The 20,245-nt window shown below is 33.0% G+C and overlaps 1 protein-coding gene, 1 long non-coding RNA gene and 1 pseudogene across 3 annotated transcripts; 2 read left to right on the plus strand and 1 right to left on the minus strand.

Moving 5' to 3' along the window:
* Positions 1-6,518: 6,518 nt before the first annotated feature.
* Positions 6,519-8,538, minus strand: LOC121122916 (ubiquitin-conjugating enzyme E2 C-like; annotated as a pseudogene).
* Positions 8,539-9,075: 537 nt separating this feature from the next.
* LOC139906092 (uncharacterized) lies at positions 9,076-9,651 on the plus strand. The gene is made up of 2 exons (XR_011781346.1): positions 9,076-9,343; positions 9,424-9,651. It is a non-coding gene; the product is annotated as an uncharacterized lncRNA (long non-coding RNA).
* A 3,042-nt stretch (positions 9,652-12,693) lies between these two features.
* LOC121122951 (kynurenine/alpha-aminoadipate aminotransferase, mitochondrial) lies at positions 12,694-14,489 on the plus strand. Of its 2 annotated transcripts, XM_040718031.2 has the most exons (3): positions 12,694-12,817; positions 12,867-13,794; positions 14,138-14,489. In XM_040718031.2, exons 2-3 carry the CDS (start codon positions 12,902-12,904, stop codon positions 14,352-14,354), a joined length of 1,110 nt encoding a protein of 369 aa, XP_040573965.1. In that variant the 5' UTR covers positions 12,694-12,817; positions 12,867-12,901; the 3' UTR covers positions 14,355-14,489. The 2 variants fall into 2 exon arrangements, with proteins under 2 accessions (XP_040573965.1, XP_040573964.1); XM_040718030.2 differs by having other exon boundaries at positions 12,697-13,794.
* The last annotated feature ends 5,756 nt before the right edge of the window (positions 14,490-20,245 follow it).

Consider the following 20,245-nt stretch of genomic DNA (forward strand, 5'->3'; position numbering starts at 1 on the left):
TTGCATGACAACCAATCAGATTGCAGGTAGTATACTTTACTGCCAAAATTATGCCCGCCAAATCTAATACTTTTGGACACACCTGTATGTATGTATATTTGTATGTTTTTAAATGTTTGAGATATGAAATACTTTAAGGGTCTAAAAATGTTCCTTTTAATCAAGGTTAATATAAATAAAAGGTTAGACCATCATGTAATCGGGCTTGCTAGAACTTTCAATTTGATATACCGTAACAACGGTTGGTCAAGATAGAACAATTTTGACAAAACACGCAACCACTCAACAACTATGATGTCAATATTAAAAAGCGTGGTAGAAGTCAAACATCAGTCGTACAGGTGTTATGGTATAACCTATTATTTCTATTAACCTGGCCTTTGAGTCCACATATATCATTGGCTGGCTTTGAACTATTTTGAAATTTTACACTTTTTAGAAAAAAATCATTTTTGTTTTGATATCATTTATAGAGTACACATTACAGCTTATTGTGCAAAATAACAAATTTATATAAGCAAAATTGATAAATTTTTATGATAATTCCGTATCTACCTTTCCAAAAGAAAGATAAGTGTAGTTACGTTAATTTTATCTTAACATTAGTCAGCCTCTTCTTGAGCGTATTATAGCTAATCAATTAAAGAGATATAGGAGGTCCCTGTATAGTGCAGTTTCAAACTTAGTAGATTTTGCATAACGCAGTGTTCCAAATTATTTTAACTCCCCGTATTGTGCGTTATATTTTCCTCATATCTGTTTTTTTTTATTTTATCATACTAAATTATAAAAAACTATATATTGATCTAAACAAGAATAGTTGTTAATGAGTTCGTTCATATTTTGGAGGCCTATATATTCATATAATAGAAGTATGTAAATTTGCATAGGGGGGAGGGGAGAGTGTCCTGTAAGTATTTGATTTGATACCTAGAATAAAAACTTAAAATAAATTAAATGAAATTAAGTTCAAATACTTAGAATTAAAACGTTACATTATTTTTATGTTTATTATATTCTTCAATCCTAGCTAGGAGTGAAGAAAAGAAAAAAATAGCTTGGACCGTAGGACTGAAAGACCGATGCATCGATCCTGAATCCTTGAACGGTAAAAAAGATCGGACTGATAAAAAAAGAGATTGGAAAACGAGGGAGGAGTCTGATTAGGAAACAATCCTAGGACCAATCCAACACCAGTGTAGATACTTCATCTAAGAAATAACAATACAGTTGAGCGTGTGGGTCATATTGAATAACTAGAAGAGGCAATGGAACTTAAGTTCCATAGTTAGGGTGGATTGACTTCTCAAAATTTAATGGTCTCTTACACTGACCATATTCAATCTTCATACCAAGTTTGATTAAAATCGATCTGTAACTTTTGTCCTAATCCTGGTGACTAAGAAACAAACTAACAGAGCCAAAAACATAGCTTCTGTTCAACTACGTTACAGTGGACACTTTAAAGAGTTATTCCTGATGTATATGATTTACCAATACAGTATAAAGAAATTAGAATGGACAGTTGGTAGAGGTCAATGTATCTCAATTTGTTCCAAAGTTATGGTCGATTATACATTTGTATGTTTCGTGTTACCTTGTCCGTTGACCTCTCAAAATTGAATTACTCTGACCGGAGGTAAAAAAGGGAGGAATATGTATACCAAGTGTTCCATCAAAATCTAAACACTTTTATTTTATAACTTCCACAAGATATAATTTATTAATTAACAATAGAATTTCAACAAAATTAATACTATAAATAGATGTGTGTATGAGCTCTCTTAATCGTTAATGATGCCTTACAGGCGGCGGTCTAAGACCTGGCACCCGCTGCAGATGTAGTTATCTGTCATGGTGTCCCAGTGCTCCCTGAAAGTGGCTCTGAGGGCCTCGGTGTTTGGATGAAGGGCACTGCAGTCCTTCCTCTCGACATGCACTCAAAAGTTGTAGTTGGATCAGGACTGTAGGGGGGGGGGCAAAAGTGTCAAAACAGAGTTTAAAATAACTCAAAAACTTATTCAAAAAGTATTACAACGGAGGAAATGGGGGTTCATTCATTGCTGATAGCAAAAGTGGCCTCTCAAGTTTCTTTCTACCCACTTTTTTGATAGCTCTCTTGACAGTCTGCTGTGAAACTCCGAGATTTATTGCATAGGCCTCTTGGTATTGAGAATATTGGCGTGGGCTGTTTCCTTTGACTCCTCCGGGTCCAGTTTGGCCTTTTGACAGGGCCCTTCTTCCTCACCAACGTTTTGTTGACGGTTTAGACGGTGGTCTGTGAGACTCCCAACTACTTGGAGTGCGCGAATGGAAATTTGTCAATCGTTTTCAATTGTCACTTTCTTCGCTTGTACGTAATCTAGAGAGCTCAAGTTTGTATTGTTTTATAATTAATTGGTCATGCTTTAATATATATAAATATGAATTAATTTCAAGAACTCAAACTTAATTAATTATTGAATTAATAAGTGTTTAGATTTCGATGGACAACCCAGTTCAGTAATCAAGTTAAAGAAATCTTGCAGGCGTGTATTTCAACTCTTTTAAGAAAGGAAAAAATAAAAAAATAAGTACAGGAGGTCCCCGAATAAGGTAGTTTTAAACACCTTGGATTTCGCATAAAGCGTAAAAAATAATTTTTGTAGTTGTTGATGAGTTCGTTCATACTAAGCCTATAGATTTATACAATAGAAGTGTGTAGTGTGGGGGGAGGGAAGGGGGTTAGTGTTCTGTAAGTATTTGATTTGATACCTAGACTTAAAACTTTTGGTTATTACTTATTGTACAAACTTGCAATTAAAAAGGTTGCTGAATAAATTATGATTAAGTTCCGATTGTTTAAATTGTACGGTATTGAAATGGGCAGATTAAAAATCAAGTAAATAACCGATTAGTATTAAATTTTACAGGTATCTTTTCTAATATAACATAACCGCAATGCAATTTCATTGTAAAAATATGATTGTATTTTTTTTTAATACCATACAATAGTTTGATTGCCCGAATATAATAGAATTGTCATTATCCCAACGATTTTATCTGACACCTTTTTTACCACAATTATTTACAGTGAACCTAATTTACAAAACAAAGGGAATTTAGTAATAAGTGGACTTTGAAAAATAATTTCCCTATTCTACTGGTTTTAGTACCAAAAATGTCCCCGTAATATATAGATTTTTCTTGTTACCAAAATTTACGAGCACGCAGATTGGTTACTTAGATAAACAAAAAAGTTTTTATGATGTAGACCTGGGTGATCCTTGTTGGGGGAAAAATATACATATATAACAGAATTTTATTACATAAGTCAGAAATATCTGTAAAATAAAAATAAATTCATAGTAGTCCTTTTTAACTTTTTTTATTAAAAACACATTTTGAGGTCATCTGAGACCGAGAGTAACGACGAGTTAAACAACATACACAGCTGCCCATAAGTTTCCAACCTCTCTATTTTTTTATTTTTACAAAGATTAGTTGATTGTAGGGTTAAGTACCAGAAATCATAGTTTACAGAAATTATAACTATTGACTAGTTTTAATTTTTATTACTTCTTCAATATAACTATCTCGTGTACCCATTACTTCTAGTAAACTCGAAGGGGCCTAAATTGACTGATCCTCGAATGGAATTAGTGTTTTAAGCCACCATTGAAATTTAATGCTGAAGTGTTTATTGGAGTTCAGTCAATAAACAGAGTTGGGCAAGTTAATGTTGTTTAACTTAACCTATATAAGTTAATTAACTTTTAACTCAATTAGTTGAATATTTAAACAGCATTATTGTATCTATAAATTAACCAGTTAATTTTAAATTTGTCAAAGTTAACTTTTATCTGAACTAGTTAATATTTTAAACTACATGATCTTAACCTTAACTTAACTTGATTAAGTTAAACTTTAAGTGAAAATCAGAAAACACGTCGTTGAACGTGTTTCATTCCACATTAGCCTCCTCCGGTCTTTATCATACCCCACAAGCTTTCCTTGCATTGCTTTTTTGCTTCAAAACAGAAGATGTTGGGAGTTTGAATCTGTATTTTTTTTCTTGATAGTTCAATTGGAAGTGGAGAAAATCCCAGACAGACCGACAGAATAATCTTTATTATGTAGCCTTAATAAATCTCTCAAATGACTTGAACTAAAATAGTTATTTTTAGCATCAAAATTAACATTAACTTAACCAAGGTTGGGTAAGGGAATTTATCTTTAATTACTCAAAAGTTAATTAACTTAAACTTAATTAGTTAAAAAAATTACAACTTGGCATCAATACTTCTAGCCTCTTTAGTTTTCTTGATATTAGATTTCTTGGAACTGAGGCTTATTGAAAGCCTCATAATCCAGAATATTTGATAGAGTGATAAACTGGCATGATATTGATTTTCAGCTCCGATCCTTAGACGGTGCTACAATTTTTTACCCTATTTTCTTCTGACAAAAAAAAAAAATTAGCAAAAAGCAAAAATTGTAGCCTACCCCTGCCAGTACATTTAACTGGTTCTAATAAAGTCATCACTAGAACTATCGTCAGTTGCACTTTGTGAAGCATCTATGTATTATCAGTTTAACACATCTTTCAGCTGATTGGGGGTAACAAGGAAAGTGAACAATTTATAAACTCCTCATTATTAGAAATAGTTCGAACAATGCTATAATTTTACATTCTTGTCGCACAATAATCTCAGTGTAATCTCTGGCGGAAAGGTTCACCTTTGGTGGTTTAAATATTCTACCTTTTGTGATACTTTCAGTTCAACATGGGATGGGCTGGAGGAACTGTAGCCAACACCCCTTCTCCAATTAAGGAATTTTTACTATAATTTTTTTTCGTCATTCGGGAAAATTATGCAGTAGGAAAAATTTAATATTTGATTACGCTCCTGTTTTGCTTTTATTATTCTCCAATTAATGCCAACTTCCGAATTGGATTCCACTCATCAAACTAACTATTTGGTTTCTGGGTGGGCAAAAAAAACAACAACATTTCTTTCCATAACAGAGTCTACAACAGACCTCAGATTTTCCGGTAAAAATATAGAGAAATTAATCATTTCAAAAACTTGCTTAAGTCCATCCTTAAAAAAATCTGTCTCGGGTGGGTCTGTCGGGGGAAACCTCTATTATTAGACACGTTTCCGACGAGGTTATACCATAACGCTTTTCCGACTAAAGTTTGACTTTCACCACGCTTTTTAATAGTAGCATCTAAGTGTATAACTGTTACCAAGAGGAGCTATTTATCGCCTTCTTTGACTGTTACTGTTAGAGAATCGTCGTTATATTCTATGACTTCAAAATCTGTGTGTCGTAACCAGCAGTCCGTACGGTACATCAAATTGAAAATTCTGGCAAGCCCTATTACATGACTGTCTAACCTTGTATTTATACTAACCTTGGTTTTTGAGAAAAATCTACTCATTATGATAATTTTTTGAGAGAAAATCGGATTTTCTAACGAAATATAATTTTTTTATTTCTCTTATTGACTCTTCCTCTCGCCTCTGACGTCGTTTCAGATCAAATAATGTAGTCGTTTCTTTATGATGGACCGCTCCTATAATATTTGTTTATCATTTATTTTTTCAAACAAAAACTTTTATCTTGACTGGGAAGTTTCTTAGTTTTTATAGAGGAGCAAGATTGAAATTGTTCAAATGAACTGCATTTACATGCAACAACGATGTAAAGCTCCTCAAATGACTTTAAAAAATACTTAAGTTTGTAACATTTACTTTTGAGATATCTTTTCAAATTGAGTTACTTTACAAAATAGGTATTAAACAGTTGAATATCTTGTTCCATAGTTCAGGGTCTTAAACGAAGAATGAAGAAATTCTTTTTTTTTTTTTTTTTTTTTGGGGGCCCTAAAAAAAGAATTTCTTCATTTACTAGAAAATTTAATATTACAAGTTTAATTTAATTTTTTTTTCCCAAAAATTTAATTTTCTATCATTAGGTATAAATATTTCCACAAAAAGTTTAATATTGGAACTTTTTTTCAAAAAAATTTATTTATGAAATTTAATTTTTGAATTATTTTCTGAAAAAAAATGTAACTTTTTGTTAACAGCTATGGATTTTTGAATTTTTTTAAAAATGGCTATGGATTTTCCCCAAATATTTATTCTATTAAATTTATTTCCAAAAGAAATTAATTTTTTATGAATAGCTGGTAATTTTTGTATTTTTTTCCCCAAAAATTTAATATTAGTATTTTTGAAATTTTTTTCCATTTTTTTTTTTTCTTTTTTTTTTTTGAAGAGCTTTGGATCCATTTTTATCATGTCATATGATATCATCTTCAAAAGAGAATTTGTTTTTATCAACACGTAAATGGAGAAAGAAAGGAAAAACATAATTAAAAAATTTAATTATAAAAAAATATTGCATCCAATATATTTTCAAGTGTTACAAATACAAAAACATTCAAAAAAATATACAACGCAATACTCTAAATGTAATTATTTAAAGTGAGTTACTTTAAAAATATTATGAAATACATCTAGGTTATTAATTTAGGATTTTTTAGAGTAGGGATTATATTTTTCCAAGGGGACCTTTTTATATGCAGCTTGATTAGGCCAAAGTCCAACAGTGTGAATATTAAGAGGACTACCATTATTTGGTTCTCCATAGAGGGACATAATTGATAAGAGGATCGTTATAACTTTATAAAGTGTACTTCTTTCTTTTTTCAAAATGTCTAAGTAAATGTTTCCGTATTGGTCCACATTCGGATTGAAACAATTCGAGAAGTAAACCTGACTTTGAAGCGTTATAGGGATATCCTGGAGAGAAGTTCAAGCGTAATTTGTACTTTAAGCCTTCTTATATCGTTTCCAGAGGTTCTTCCACAGTTCCAAACCAATTCAGAAGGATACCAACATCAGGGAAGGCTGAAATTCGTTTGTCATTGAACATTATCAATGACAATAGTTCCAGTTGTAGCCACTTCGTCACTTGGGAATTTGATCCCACAACACCTGAACTCATTCAGTTTTTTGTACTTTTTTCTTTCGGCTTAGGAAAATAAATTAAGAAGATCATATATAATTGTAAAAGTAACTATTTTTCTAAACTTTTTAAATATAAATTTTACGTTTTTGTCGTGGATAATAAGCTTCCTTTTTTTATTATATATTTCTCGATGATTTGTATTGAAAATACATGATTTTGATAATAAAATAACATTCAAAATTTATTTTTGTAATATTTAGACATATGGTTTATATCTATAGAAACATTAATTTTGACCAAATTTCGAATAGCAGTAGAGCCCTCCAAATGATGTACAATTTTAGTATTTTTACTATTTTCGTCATATGTATAAAAATACTCAACTCTTGATACCTCTTACGTTTGTGTAGCTATAAAAATAAATAGATGGAACGCCCTAATGTACATAGATCCAGCATCAAACGTCAAAGAAACAGGGTATCCAAAATAACGGAGGGAAAAATTATTTTTAGAGGCATGAAAGTATGAATTAAAGGTAGAACTTCAAGGTGATAACAGTAATGTTCAAGGTAAACAAATGAGCTTTTTTTATTAATATAAAAAAAAAGGAATATGTTGATCCAACACTAGCCTCATACAATAGATGGAGTTAAGATCAAATCGGCGCTTGCATGCGTCAGGGATTTTGTTATGATACAGCTGTCAGGTAACGTTTTTTTTTTTTTTTTGCTAGCAGAAATGTGGTTGTACTTTAATGAAGTTTTGGGCATCATGGCGAAATCTGATGTAGCATGGATGTCCGCAGGATTATATAAATATATATATTTAAATGTTTATTTATTACTTTATAATTATTTTTTTTTGCAAAAATTAAAATTTTTGAAAAAAAAAAGGAAAAAAATTCAAAAATTCACAGCTGTTAAAAAAATTTAACTTTTTGGAGAAAATTTCAAAATTAAATTTCAAATATTGAAATCTTGGGAAAAAAATTTCAAAAACAGTACATATTCACAGAAAAATAACTTTTTTGGGAAAAATTTCAAAAATGAAATTTTTAGTAAAAACCAAAAATTTCTTTATTTTTTTTTTTCACCACCACCAGCGTAAGCCCCTGTCTATATATAAAGAAGATTGAATTTTTCAAGGAAGAATGGCGTTGTGCCGTGGGGATATTATATCGGAAGATGATGGAGGAAATTTTACTGCTTTAAATACAGCAAACCCCTGGCAATCAGCCTTGGTTCTGACAAAAAGACTCACCTCCTTGTCATGTCTCAGACAGGTCGCTAAAGTGGCTGAGTAAGCAATGCTATTACTACATATTTTGGAAGGAGTTATACCCCTCTGTTGTTCAGATCTTAATCTGATGGATTATTTTGCCAAGAGCTACTTTGAATGTAAAAAAATCGAAAATATGATACTATCAAGGACTCTCGGATAGCCTCCATTAAAGAGACAGTGACCATCATGCTAAGAAACTACCTTGTCTACGCCTTCTCCTCCTTTTGTGTACGAATCCAGGCTGTGATTGATGCTGGAGGCCGATAGATCAAATGAGCTCTTTCTCAACATTCCTAATTATAATTCAAGCCAGTTTTCAATTAAATCCGCAGAATAATTTAGTCTCATGGACAATTTACAGATTTTTGAAAATGCACCAATTTTATATTATAGTTTTTTTTAAAAAAAGGATACAAAATTTAAAGAAGTTACTCCTCACAAAAAAAAACAAGATTTTCTTATAAAAAATAATTTTGTCTTCCTCATAAGAAAAAAAAAAAAATGAGAACGAGAGTGTTTATATTTTTATTTACACGAACAAGGACATTGGGTTTCCTCCTACCCAAGGTTAGAGTGCACATTCCCTTTTTACTCTGAATGGACGTAGGGTAATTTCTTGATTGCTTCCAACTAGGGTTGTGTCAGTCTTTATTTTTTCGGTCCAGTTCAGTCTTATGACCGGTCTAATCAGTCCTTGAGACCGTCAGTACCAGAACGGATTAAAAATAGAAGAAATAAAATAGAGTATGGTCATCAAGGACCGAACTTTATAAGTTTTAGAACTGATAGCCAAAACTGAAGTAGAGTGGACTGCAGTCTTCAGTCCTAAATAAGTACCCCTGCAACACAACTAATATTATTTATGTACAAAAAGAAGCAAATTGTCAGTTTGTTCCATCCCCGTCTTGGGACCGTTGCTTAAGACTGTCAGTCCTTCAGACTGTCAGTTCTAGAACTAATATAAAAAAGGAGAAATAAAATTGAATGAAGTTATGGGGGACCGAATTTTATAAGTTTTAGAACTAATATGCAGGACTGAATTGGGCAAGGACCGAGACTGAGCTGGAGTGGACTGCAGTGTTCAGTCCTAAATAAGGTACGATCCAACACTACTCCCAACCACCCCTATTATTATAATGAGCTCTAATTAAACTCTTGAAACAATATTCACGACAGGTTCTTTCATCGGCCAGTTATATGGAGTTGCTCAAACATATTTAAAAAAAACTTGGGGTAGCCTGCATGAATCCAGGATGAAACAAGAGAAGGATAGAGACAAGATAAAAGAAAATAATCTGCGTTATACATAGTCGTTATGACATTTTCCTATTTATTTTTTCATTAACTTAATACATATTTATACCCTTGAATGTATTTTAAATAAACGAAAAGGTTAATATATTATTTTTATGCGCTATTTCTCTCTTATAATTGATTGAACGTGCCAGATCGTTCTATTGCCCTGGGATGTAAAACAAGTCATCTGGGTTATGAAATAACAGAGAATACATTATATTAACATACTCGTAAGTTCCCATCGAATCTCAAGGAGAGCGAAATGGCTTCAAAAAAGTTAGGGCCAGTTGGCAGGGGTGTCCGCAAGATTGTAAAAGGGAGGGGGATTGTTATTGAAATTTATTATTTTTTTAAATCTAAAAATTCAAATTTTTTTTCAAAAAATTTGAAAATCTATAGCAGTTCACAATTTTTTATTTCTTTTCCCCTCCAAATCTTGAATTTTTGGGGAAAAAAATTCAAAACTCCTTAGATATTTATAGAAACTACTCTTTGTATACAATATTTCATTAACACGACTACATTAATTACTATTCTTTACATCAAAAATATTTTTATGATGTACAGCAGGAATCTCTATATACAGTGCATCCTGTAAAAACGTTCTATGCTATATGCACACCCTTGCAATATTTGATAACCTTTGATAATAAAGCTTGTATCAAGGATAAATATCAAAATTGATTGGTGCATTGTAAACATTTATTAGTATATATACGGGGTAGTCCATTGAAATCTAACACTTACAAATTCAATAATTAATTAGGGCAAAGTGGTTGAAATTACATAATCCATATTTCGATATAGCAATTAGTTACTAAACAGAACAAACCTGAGCTCTCTAGCTTCCCTACAAGTCGAGGAAATAACACTAAAAAAATTACGTGATTGATGAATTTCCATTAGCGTACTCCAAGCAGTTGAGCGTCTCCAGGAACGCCGTCTACGACGTCAGGAAGTCCGAAACGTTGGAAAGAAAGAAAGGCACTGTCAAAAAAGAAGATGGAGAGGCCATTTTTGACAACAGTAATTAATATCTTCCGTTGCAAGAGTCTTTTGAATTAGTATTTTGAGTTCTTGATAACTATTTTTTTTTTTTACATTTTTGTCACCCTGACACCCGGAAAACAACCCCTTTGACTATACTTTTTGGATGCATGAGGGAGGGGGGTAAGGCATACAGTATACATAACCCAAACACTGAGTCCCTCAAAGTGCCAGGCCTTCCTCTACCGCCTGGAAGCCATCATTGCCGCTAAAAGGAAGCTACATTAATGATGAAGAGAGCTCAGACACACATCTATTAATGGTATTAATTTTATTGTTAATCTATAACAATATATCTTGTTGAATTTTAAAATTCAAAGTGTTCAGATTTTAATGGATGACCACTCGGTATAAACATGAAAGATAAGTCAAATATTATTTCATAAAATCGTTTCTAATAATGTTGTTTTCAAAGTTTTTATTATTATTAATTTATATTCGTTCATCTATTACAAGTCATTATCGATTTTATTATTGATCTCATTTACTGCAAAGTTTTCAAAATATCTAAAATTCAAATACATTTCAATGATTTATTTAGTGCGTCTATCTATGTTTGTTATGATGAATAATGTATGTTTATTCTGCTGTTGTATTCTTTGTATGTGGCAAGATACTTGGAGTAGTCTGTAGTACCTTGGTCAGTGTACTCCATGATAGCTGTAAGAGTCAACTTATATAATTTGTATATAAAGTGGGAATTGGGACTGGAGTGTACAAATTGGACATATTTGAGATGAATTAATTATTATTAGCCGTTCACATATCACAAGGATATGTTTATTATAAGGATTTATTGGGATACTGGTTGAATTACAAATGTATGCACTACCAATATACATTTTAAGAGTAGTTAAGTAGAAAAAAAACTGTCGATTCATTAATCTTCCATCTTTCCATGAAAAGAGAAAGAAAAAAGTTTGGAATCAGTTGATAGTTCCACAACTTAACTATGGATTAATAGATCCACAATTTTTTCCTCGAACCATCACCCCTAAGATAAAAAATGATTCGAATGCAGCAGAAAGTGACGCCAGACGATTATATATATATAAAGAAAACAGCTTACCTCAGTATAGTATACTTTTGAATTGTGCTGTGTCAGTACGTATTTATTCGTTTTCAGTAATAATCTTAAGACAGGTCCTTAAGATTTTCAGTCCCTCGGACTTTCAGTACTCGAACTAATTAAACAAGAAGAAATAAAGATGAGTGATTTCATCAAGTACTGAACTTTATGGGTTTTAGGACTGTTATACAGGACTGAACTAAATCGGACCGAGCCTGAACTGGATTGTTCTACAGTCTTAAGTCCTAAATAAGGACGTACACAACACGAATTATGAATCACCCTCCTTCTTTGATAATAATTAATAGGGCTGGATTTAAAAAAAGGTCATCCCATGAGAGAACCAGCGCACTGTCCCTCTATTCTGTATCTTAATAGTAAGATCCCCTAGGTTATTTTTTACCTCTTTTTGTCTGTTATTTAGCGATTTACACGGCATAAGTTAAAAATCGATTTTAATCATTAAGTAAGAGGTCATTACATTTTTAAAGTTCAAGGTTAAAGATCAAGGGAGCACGAAACGTTCAAAATGCATAAGATGTATAAGTCAATTTGATTTGATACGTAGGTTTTGTGCTCTACATAATCCTCATTCTAGTTTTTACTTTGTATTAGTTTATGCGTAGAATCCACCTTCTAACGTAGATTATATATTTTCTAACCATTCATATAAAAAACATTTCCTCTCTAACGAATTGTATAAGCCGTGAATTTATATAACACATCTACATATTATGCAATCCACCATACTCTGTCATAATGATTCAATTTCATTTTAAAAAGCATATATTTTGGGTTAGATGGAACCAAAAAAACAAAAATAGGAAATTATTTTCATTCAATCCCTTCATGGATATTTGAACTTGAAAAAGAAACAAAACAAAACAAAAAAAAACTTACAACGGGCTCCCCCTTTGCCCATACACTCTGGTGCTCATATAGACTTGTAGTACTCATTTTTTACGTACGAATATAAAGGAAACGTTTTCAGGTAGAATAAAAAACCAGAAGACGAAAAAGGCACAATTGATAAATAAATATCTAACTGAAATGGGGGTTCAGTTGGATTTCAGAGTAATTTGCAGAAACATGGTGGACTATACAAAATTTATAACCTCATTTTCATCAAAACGAAAATCTGGATTGATTCGAGAAATGGTAAAAGTGTTAACCTCCGCCCCAAAAGAAATAATACCTCTTTCTGCAGGTCAACCGAATTCAAAATTATTTCCTTTTGTTAAAATGACTCTTGATATTAATGATGGTACTCAAATTACTATCCAAGGGCCTCAACTTCATAAAGCTCTTCAATACCAGCCCACAGATGGTATTCCAGAGCTCATTTCCCTTGTTAAAAACTTGCAGAAGGAGATGCATGATCCTCCCAATTGGGAGAACATGGATTTACTCATACTCCCTGGATCACAGGATGGTCTATGCAAGGCCATGGAAATGATGTTAGAAACGGATGGGAAATCAACTATTATTACGGAGGAGTATTTGTTCACGAATGCTCTAGCTATCATGGAGCCCTATGAGCCGAATATGATCAAAATCAAAGGAGATAGCGATGGAATGATTCCTGAAGAGCTGGAGAAATCTCTTCAAAATCCAAACAACTCCAAAGATATTAAGTTTATTTACATAAACCCTACAGGCTGCAATCCCACAGGTACAGTTCTCACGGATAAGAGAAAGCGCCAAATCTATGACCTATGCTCCAAACACGACATCATCATCCTCGAAGACGATCCATACTACTATCTCCAGTATGATCCTAAACGTGCCAAGAGTTTTTTGTCCATGGACGTTGATGGGCGTGTCCTTCGATTTGATAGTTTTTCGAAAATGATGAGCTCTGGACTACGACTAGGCTTTATGACAGGTCCTAAGGTACTCTTAGAGAGAATAGCACTTCATATGCAAGTCTCTGTTCTTCATGCATCCTCACTTTCCCAAGTTATTGTATGTGAACTCTTAAAAGCCTGGGGGACTAAGGGATTCCATGAACATGTGCGAAGAGTAGAGTCCTTTTATGAAGAGCAATGCAAAATGATGACCAGCGCTGCAACAAAATATTTGAATGAAGTTTGTGAATGGACAGTCCCAAAGAGTGGGATGTTTTTATGGATAAGGTAAGGTGATTACAAAATGTATGTATGTATCTGATGTAATTTGCCCGCAAATATGGGCATATTTTGATCTTTGTTGAATTTTATTATACTTTTAACAAAAATATTATTTATTTCATCTTGGATTTTTTTTGCTTGAATGTAAAGTTAGATAACTGTAACCAAGGAATAGAAATGATTGATCTATTGAGTAATTCAAGTGTGTTTGTTTTAAATGCCAAGTGTTTCTTAAAGAATGTTGTATAAGCTTAGATCTATGCAGATCGCATCCACAACATTTGGACATCCCTCTCAGAGCTTTATATTTTATAATAATAATTAATCAAACATCTACCCTTGGTTCTAGTGTTCCCTCAGTTCAGGATTTGAATGAAGACTTTTTCAAGGAAGCCTTTAGTCGAAACGTAATGCTCCTGCCCGGACGAGCCTTTGTGAACGATCCAACTCTTCCCTGCAATAGTTTTAGAGCTTCCTTTTCAATTGTGAGTCCAGAACAAGTAGAAGAGGCCTTTATGATCCTTAGACAACTCGTTCAAGAAGAAATCCAAGCCCAGTCTAAATGAGAATGTTTCCGAGATACTCTCTCTCTATCTCTATTATTGTTTTAAAATATATATATATATATTTAATAGAATTTATTTATGTGTTAAAAAGAATGTACCTATTATTACAATATTAATAAAAATGAGTGACTCTTATCAAGCGAATATTTTATTAGGTATTTGGAGTTTTAAATATGTACTTTAGAGTGGTTTGTTTTTCAACTTTTTTCGAATTTCGATTACAGCTACTGCCCAAAAGTATGAAAATGACCTATGCAAAATTATATTGTCTCAGTAGGTATCCTTGGGGTCGCACATCTTCATCAAATTTTGAAAAAAAGACAAAACTCTTTACTTAGTCAATATAGATACTATGGAGACATTTTGGGTAAATAGTTTTGATAGATATTTTTTTATCTATAAAAAGGTTTGACAAGTTTTTTTTTTTCTACAACTCTCCTATAGAACAAAAAATGAGAAAAAAGTTTGGAAAATTTGATGATTCGCGTATAACACGCATCATAGTTACCTATTGTTATTCTCCCTTTTTGCTTCATAGGGAGGCTTATGAAAATAAACTTTATTAATATTTTTTATAGGTTAGACCATTGTCTATCATAATTAATATATGGAAAACCAACATTAATGCTGTATTTTAAAACTATTTGACGAAAAAAAGAACTTCTGTTTCCTTTCAAACTTTTAACTAGATTCTTTAGATTATAATTTAGATAAGTTATTGTCGTACCATATCACAACTTTTTCGAACTAGCCGTAATTGAAATTCGGATAAAGTTGAAAAATTAACCTCCCTAATGTACATATCTATGTACTAGGTATGTTAACGTCCTTGGCATACTTATATAGGCATATATACTTTTAAATTGGGGGTCTGTGATACAGTTGTCTCTTCAAATTCAATTCAATACGTATAACTATTGCATGTATATTTAATTAATGATCGGTTAGAATCAATTTATCTACCCAAGTATATACAAAGAAAAAGACGTCATTCCCCCCTCTATCTCCCTGCTTTCAACTTCTTGAAGAAGGAGAATACAGATACACCATTGTATAACCTCTTTCGCCGTATGTAGTGAAGATGGTTGAAATAAAATTTAAACTAAAACAGTGTATTTGAATTATGTTCAGGATTCACGTAACCTCGATCAATAAATATAGAATATAAATACCCTTCGTAGATAAATAGTTTGGATTTCTGGTTTGTTCAAAAGAAAAATACATATCCCTATATGAAACGTTGACTTGTATTAAATTACAATAGATGATTCATAGTCAAAGGACGTGATAACAATGAACTGCGCAAGAGATGAAAATAGCGCATATACTATATTTAGACGAATCAGAAGTAGGGATAGGAAAAAAACATTCTTGATTGATATACATGACGCCTTTTTCACTTATAGTCTCTTTATTACAAACTATCCATCACTACTTATAAGTGCAATTCCTCGTTGAACTTGTGGTAAAATTGAGGTTATAAATATGAGTTTTCCAGCCTATAATATCTCCTTTCTTTATACGGAGTGATGGGATTGGTGTTTATTGCCTTCTTCTCACAGCTGCTTGGAACGGATCTAATAAAACGTCATGACAGCTGAGCTTTGCGTTTCTTGTATTTTTACGTACCGAATGGACATATTGTATACATCGATACGGATCAACATAACTTGGCTAGAGTCTCTTTAAGCAGAAGGAAACAGATATATACTATACTACAAACGAGGGTGGTCTGAAAAGTTTCCGACCACACATACATAAAAAACATTTTTCTGAATTTGTATTTTATTTTTCGACATAGTATCCTTGTCACTCAAAAGTATTCCGCAGGTGGTAGGCTGGAGAGGCTCTATCCTCCCTCCCTAAATGGTGGAATTTTTCCTTTTAACTAGAAAATTGAATATTTGATTTTTTTTTCAAAAATTGAATTAGAATAGCTGTGGATTTTTGAAAAAAAAAAATTGAAATCTTTTCCCAAAAAAGCTCAATTTTTCAAATTTTTCTCAAAAAAAAAAAAGTAATTTAAGGATTTTTTCCCAAAAAGATTCTAAAAACCAAGCCTGGATGAAAAAATATGTATAATCCTGCAGACGCCTCTGTGGCTCTATACACTTCTTCCAACGATACTCCCATCTTTGTAACTAGTCCTAATAGTTCTTGGCTTTTTTCTCTGCAAATAATGCTTCACGAGACACTTTCTGTTTTTCCCTCAATTACTTCGAGTTGGATTGACTTAGGCGTGCTAAATTTTAACCCAAGAAACCTTTATATGTCTGCTATTGTTTGAAGCTATTACTAGGTTACACTTTCAAAAAACAATATTTAAAGACCCGTTTTTGTCAATTTTTACAAAAACATTCACATCAACTCACTCAAACGACTGTTACATAACAATTGCGCATCCTAAATAGCAGACACTTTGGTGAGTAACTCTCAACAGATGATAGATAGATGTGACTAGCTTTTATTTACAAGTGCTGCCATCTACACGTTGAGGTCAGAAACTTTTTCAGACCAACCTTGTAATTTTTGTGTATTATTGGTATGATGCAATTCTTTTGAAAACCATCAAAATGTTTTTACGCTCTGTTGTCAATTATTATAATTTATAAGCAGTAGTACTCATAGTAATTAAGCGTCCGTTAAAAGACAAATTTTACTGCAATAATATAGATAATAACTCCTCAAGAAATTCTACTTGTTACTCTGCCTTTTTTATGAACACACTCACTCGTAACTACTCAATACTTATATCCAATGATGTAAATCCTGTGTGGTTTTTTTTGCTGGACCGTTAATTTATAATTGGTAGTATAAAGAAGGAATTTTCTTTCCCTTAGCAGTTGTCATTATTATTTAATTCCTGAGTAGTGAACATCCTTTCCTTAATAGATTCAATTATATTCAAAACCTGTTTGAACGTTCGTGTGTGTTCATACAAGACGGAGAGTAACCCAGAGGATTTGCTGCAGAGTTATAATTATAAGTTTTTGTTGAACTTAGACTAGAATTGGGGATCAACATTGGAGTAATTCTAGTTAATGTCCCTGTTTATATTATTTTCGCCTTCCTCTCTTATCACAGCTGATTGTAGCGGATTTAATGAATCGTCATGAACATTATTCTTTCTCTCCTCCAAAACATTCTTTAAATTATTAGGATTACCATCTTGATTTTTTTTTTTTAAACCTTGCCCATTCTACACTGAATTTACATAATTGTTTATTTCAATTCATTTGTATTCACTGCTCGCTTTTTTAAATAAACACAGATGTACTCTGTTATTGATAAGATTATCAATTCAATGTATATAATAATTAAGAACTATTCTCTAACTAAGTAATAATTAAAAGTTAGCAACAAGAAAAAACAGAAAACTATCCACCATTAGTTTCTCCAAATTGTCCACTTCATTTTGACAGTCTATGTTGAGAGGGGATAAAAAACAAGACGTGATTCTTGCTTCAAGAATGAAAGAACACTTGTAAAAGTTTGAAGAAAAAAAAATCACAATACATATGCTTGGATGACTAATGAATACCTTAATCTTTAGAGCGCTCACTAATCAAAACAAACTAAATTCGTTTCAACATACCAGCGTTTATATTTGATTCAAATCTTGGTATATACTGAAAATGCACATGAAGAGTGATGAAAATCCAGTGTAGAATGGGCATATTTAAAAAAAGAAACCGAAAATTAACATAGTCACTCTGACAATTTGAAGAATGATTTTCGGGAGAGAAAGAATAATGATCACTATAAACAGTGTACCCTATGTACACGTTCGATGCTATATGTACACACCTGCAATATCTCATTAATACGACTACATTGTTATTTCTTGGATCAAAACAAGTTTATGATATATTTAGTGTCTCCGGAATAAAGCTGAGGCTCAATGTCGGAAAGGAGATCAAATCGTCTAGCTGAACCCTACACTATTTCCCTCCCTGTTCAAAGCTGCAAACCATGGATCTTTTCTAAAAAACATCTCGCCCAACAGTCGAGTGATGATTAGCTTTTATATGAGAACTAACTAAATTCTCCCTTCCAAATACGTCGGGGAGAGCAGTAGAACAAATATCCTGACCATACACCTCCTGTGCGGGAGTAACTCTAGAATCACATCGAGGAGTTGTCCTCAAGTCCCATAATATCTTATGTAGAGCCGTGATCCAATTTTAGTCATTTTCGGAAACCCGAGATCTGAATGACTCTTTTAGTGTGTGGTCGGGGTGATGCATTTGCAGTCAATTTTTAAATTCCTGCACATACGTTTCCATACGTCGGAGGTGAACTGTCTCCCTAAATCTGAGGTTACGATAGAAGGTACCCCAAAACTCGATATCCATCCCACTTGAAATGCTTAAGCAACGACAGGAGCTGTTATATTTTTCAGAGGCACTGCTTCTAACCATCGCGTTCTTCTACAGATCATGGTCAGTAAATACCTCATTTCATTAACTTGGCGAAAGGACCAACTAAATCCAAGTTAATGTGATAATACTTTATATCAGGCACATCCACAGTCATAGATTTATTGTTCACATGAGTCGTGATTTTTGCATTGGCATTTGTATTGCCACTACCAACGAAAGTCCTCACGTCATCTTTGAGGCTTTCCCGAAAATAGTAATTTTTCCTGTTGTAGCTAGGACGCCTCTATGGCTCTTATTGTGGTGTTTCCTAATGATTTTCACCACTAGTGATGATGGGACGACTGTTCGGGGGATTGGATTGTGCATGTCGCATATTATTTTGAATTCATTCACATCTTGATGCTTGCAATTTTCATCCAGTGGTACACCTTCCTGCTCCTGAATCGTCGAGAATTCCTCCCAATCCACCACGTCCATTAGAATGTTGTTTAGTTTAGAAAGGAAATCTGCTGAAGCATTATCTTTACCACTTATGTGTTGCAACTTAGCACCATATTCAGAAATTTCAGCAAAATATCGATAAACTTTGTTTGAACAACTAGGGTACTTTAATGTAATAGCGTCCACTAAGGGTCGATGGTCCGTAAATACAGTGATCATACGCCCTTCAATGAAAAATCTAAAATGCGGAAGGGCCCCTCTAACCCCGAAGATCTCTCTCTCAAAGGTTGAATATCGAGTCTGCGTTGCATTTAAAGCCTTACTAAAGAATCCTAAGGGGAGGAAATTGCCTCGATCATCTTGATGTTCCAGTACTCCGCCAATGTCTCTGTCGGACGCGTCGACAGTCAAAAAAAGGTCCATTTTGGGGGAATATTGCTTAAGGATAGCAAAACTGGGAAGAGTATCCCGCAATTTGAGGAACGATGAGTTGCCTTCTTCCGTCCACTCCACGGAGGAACCTTTGAACTTGGGTAAGAATGTATATGTATACAATAGGGCCAACAGTGCCCCCAGGTTGTGAACAAATCTTCCATAATAATTAACCATCCCAATCAACTTATGCAAGACTTTACCTTTTCTGGGTTGATCCAGCATATCATATGATCGAGTTTTCATCATCGATGTAAGCAAATACAAACTCCACCTGTCCAAATAAAGAATCCATCAATTGTTGGAATACATTAGATGCATTACGGATGTCCGGGATGTTGGAGAGGTAACTCCTCACAAGGCTCACAATTTTGCCAACAGAATGATTTTGAGGCGCTTCAATCAGCTGAAAAAGTATCTCAATTTTATCTTGTGCCGAAATTTTAGATTCATCCAGAATTTTCGCCTTCATATCCGAATAGGGCGTGCTGTTTGGGGTATACTCATCTTCATCATCAAAGAAATCCAATACTCATACGTCAATCGCCGATAGTAGTGGATTATACATTTCAGACTCCTCCGTGACACAATACAAATGGAATGGCGCTTCGAAACGCCGGAACCATAATTTAGGTT

The sequence above is a fragment of the Lepeophtheirus salmonis genome, chromosome 8 (genome assembly GCF_016086655.4).
Source record: "Lepeophtheirus salmonis chromosome 8, UVic_Lsal_1.4, whole genome shotgun sequence".
NCBI classification, from domain to species: Eukaryota; Metazoa; Arthropoda; class Copepoda; order Siphonostomatoida; family Caligidae; genus Lepeophtheirus; species Lepeophtheirus salmonis.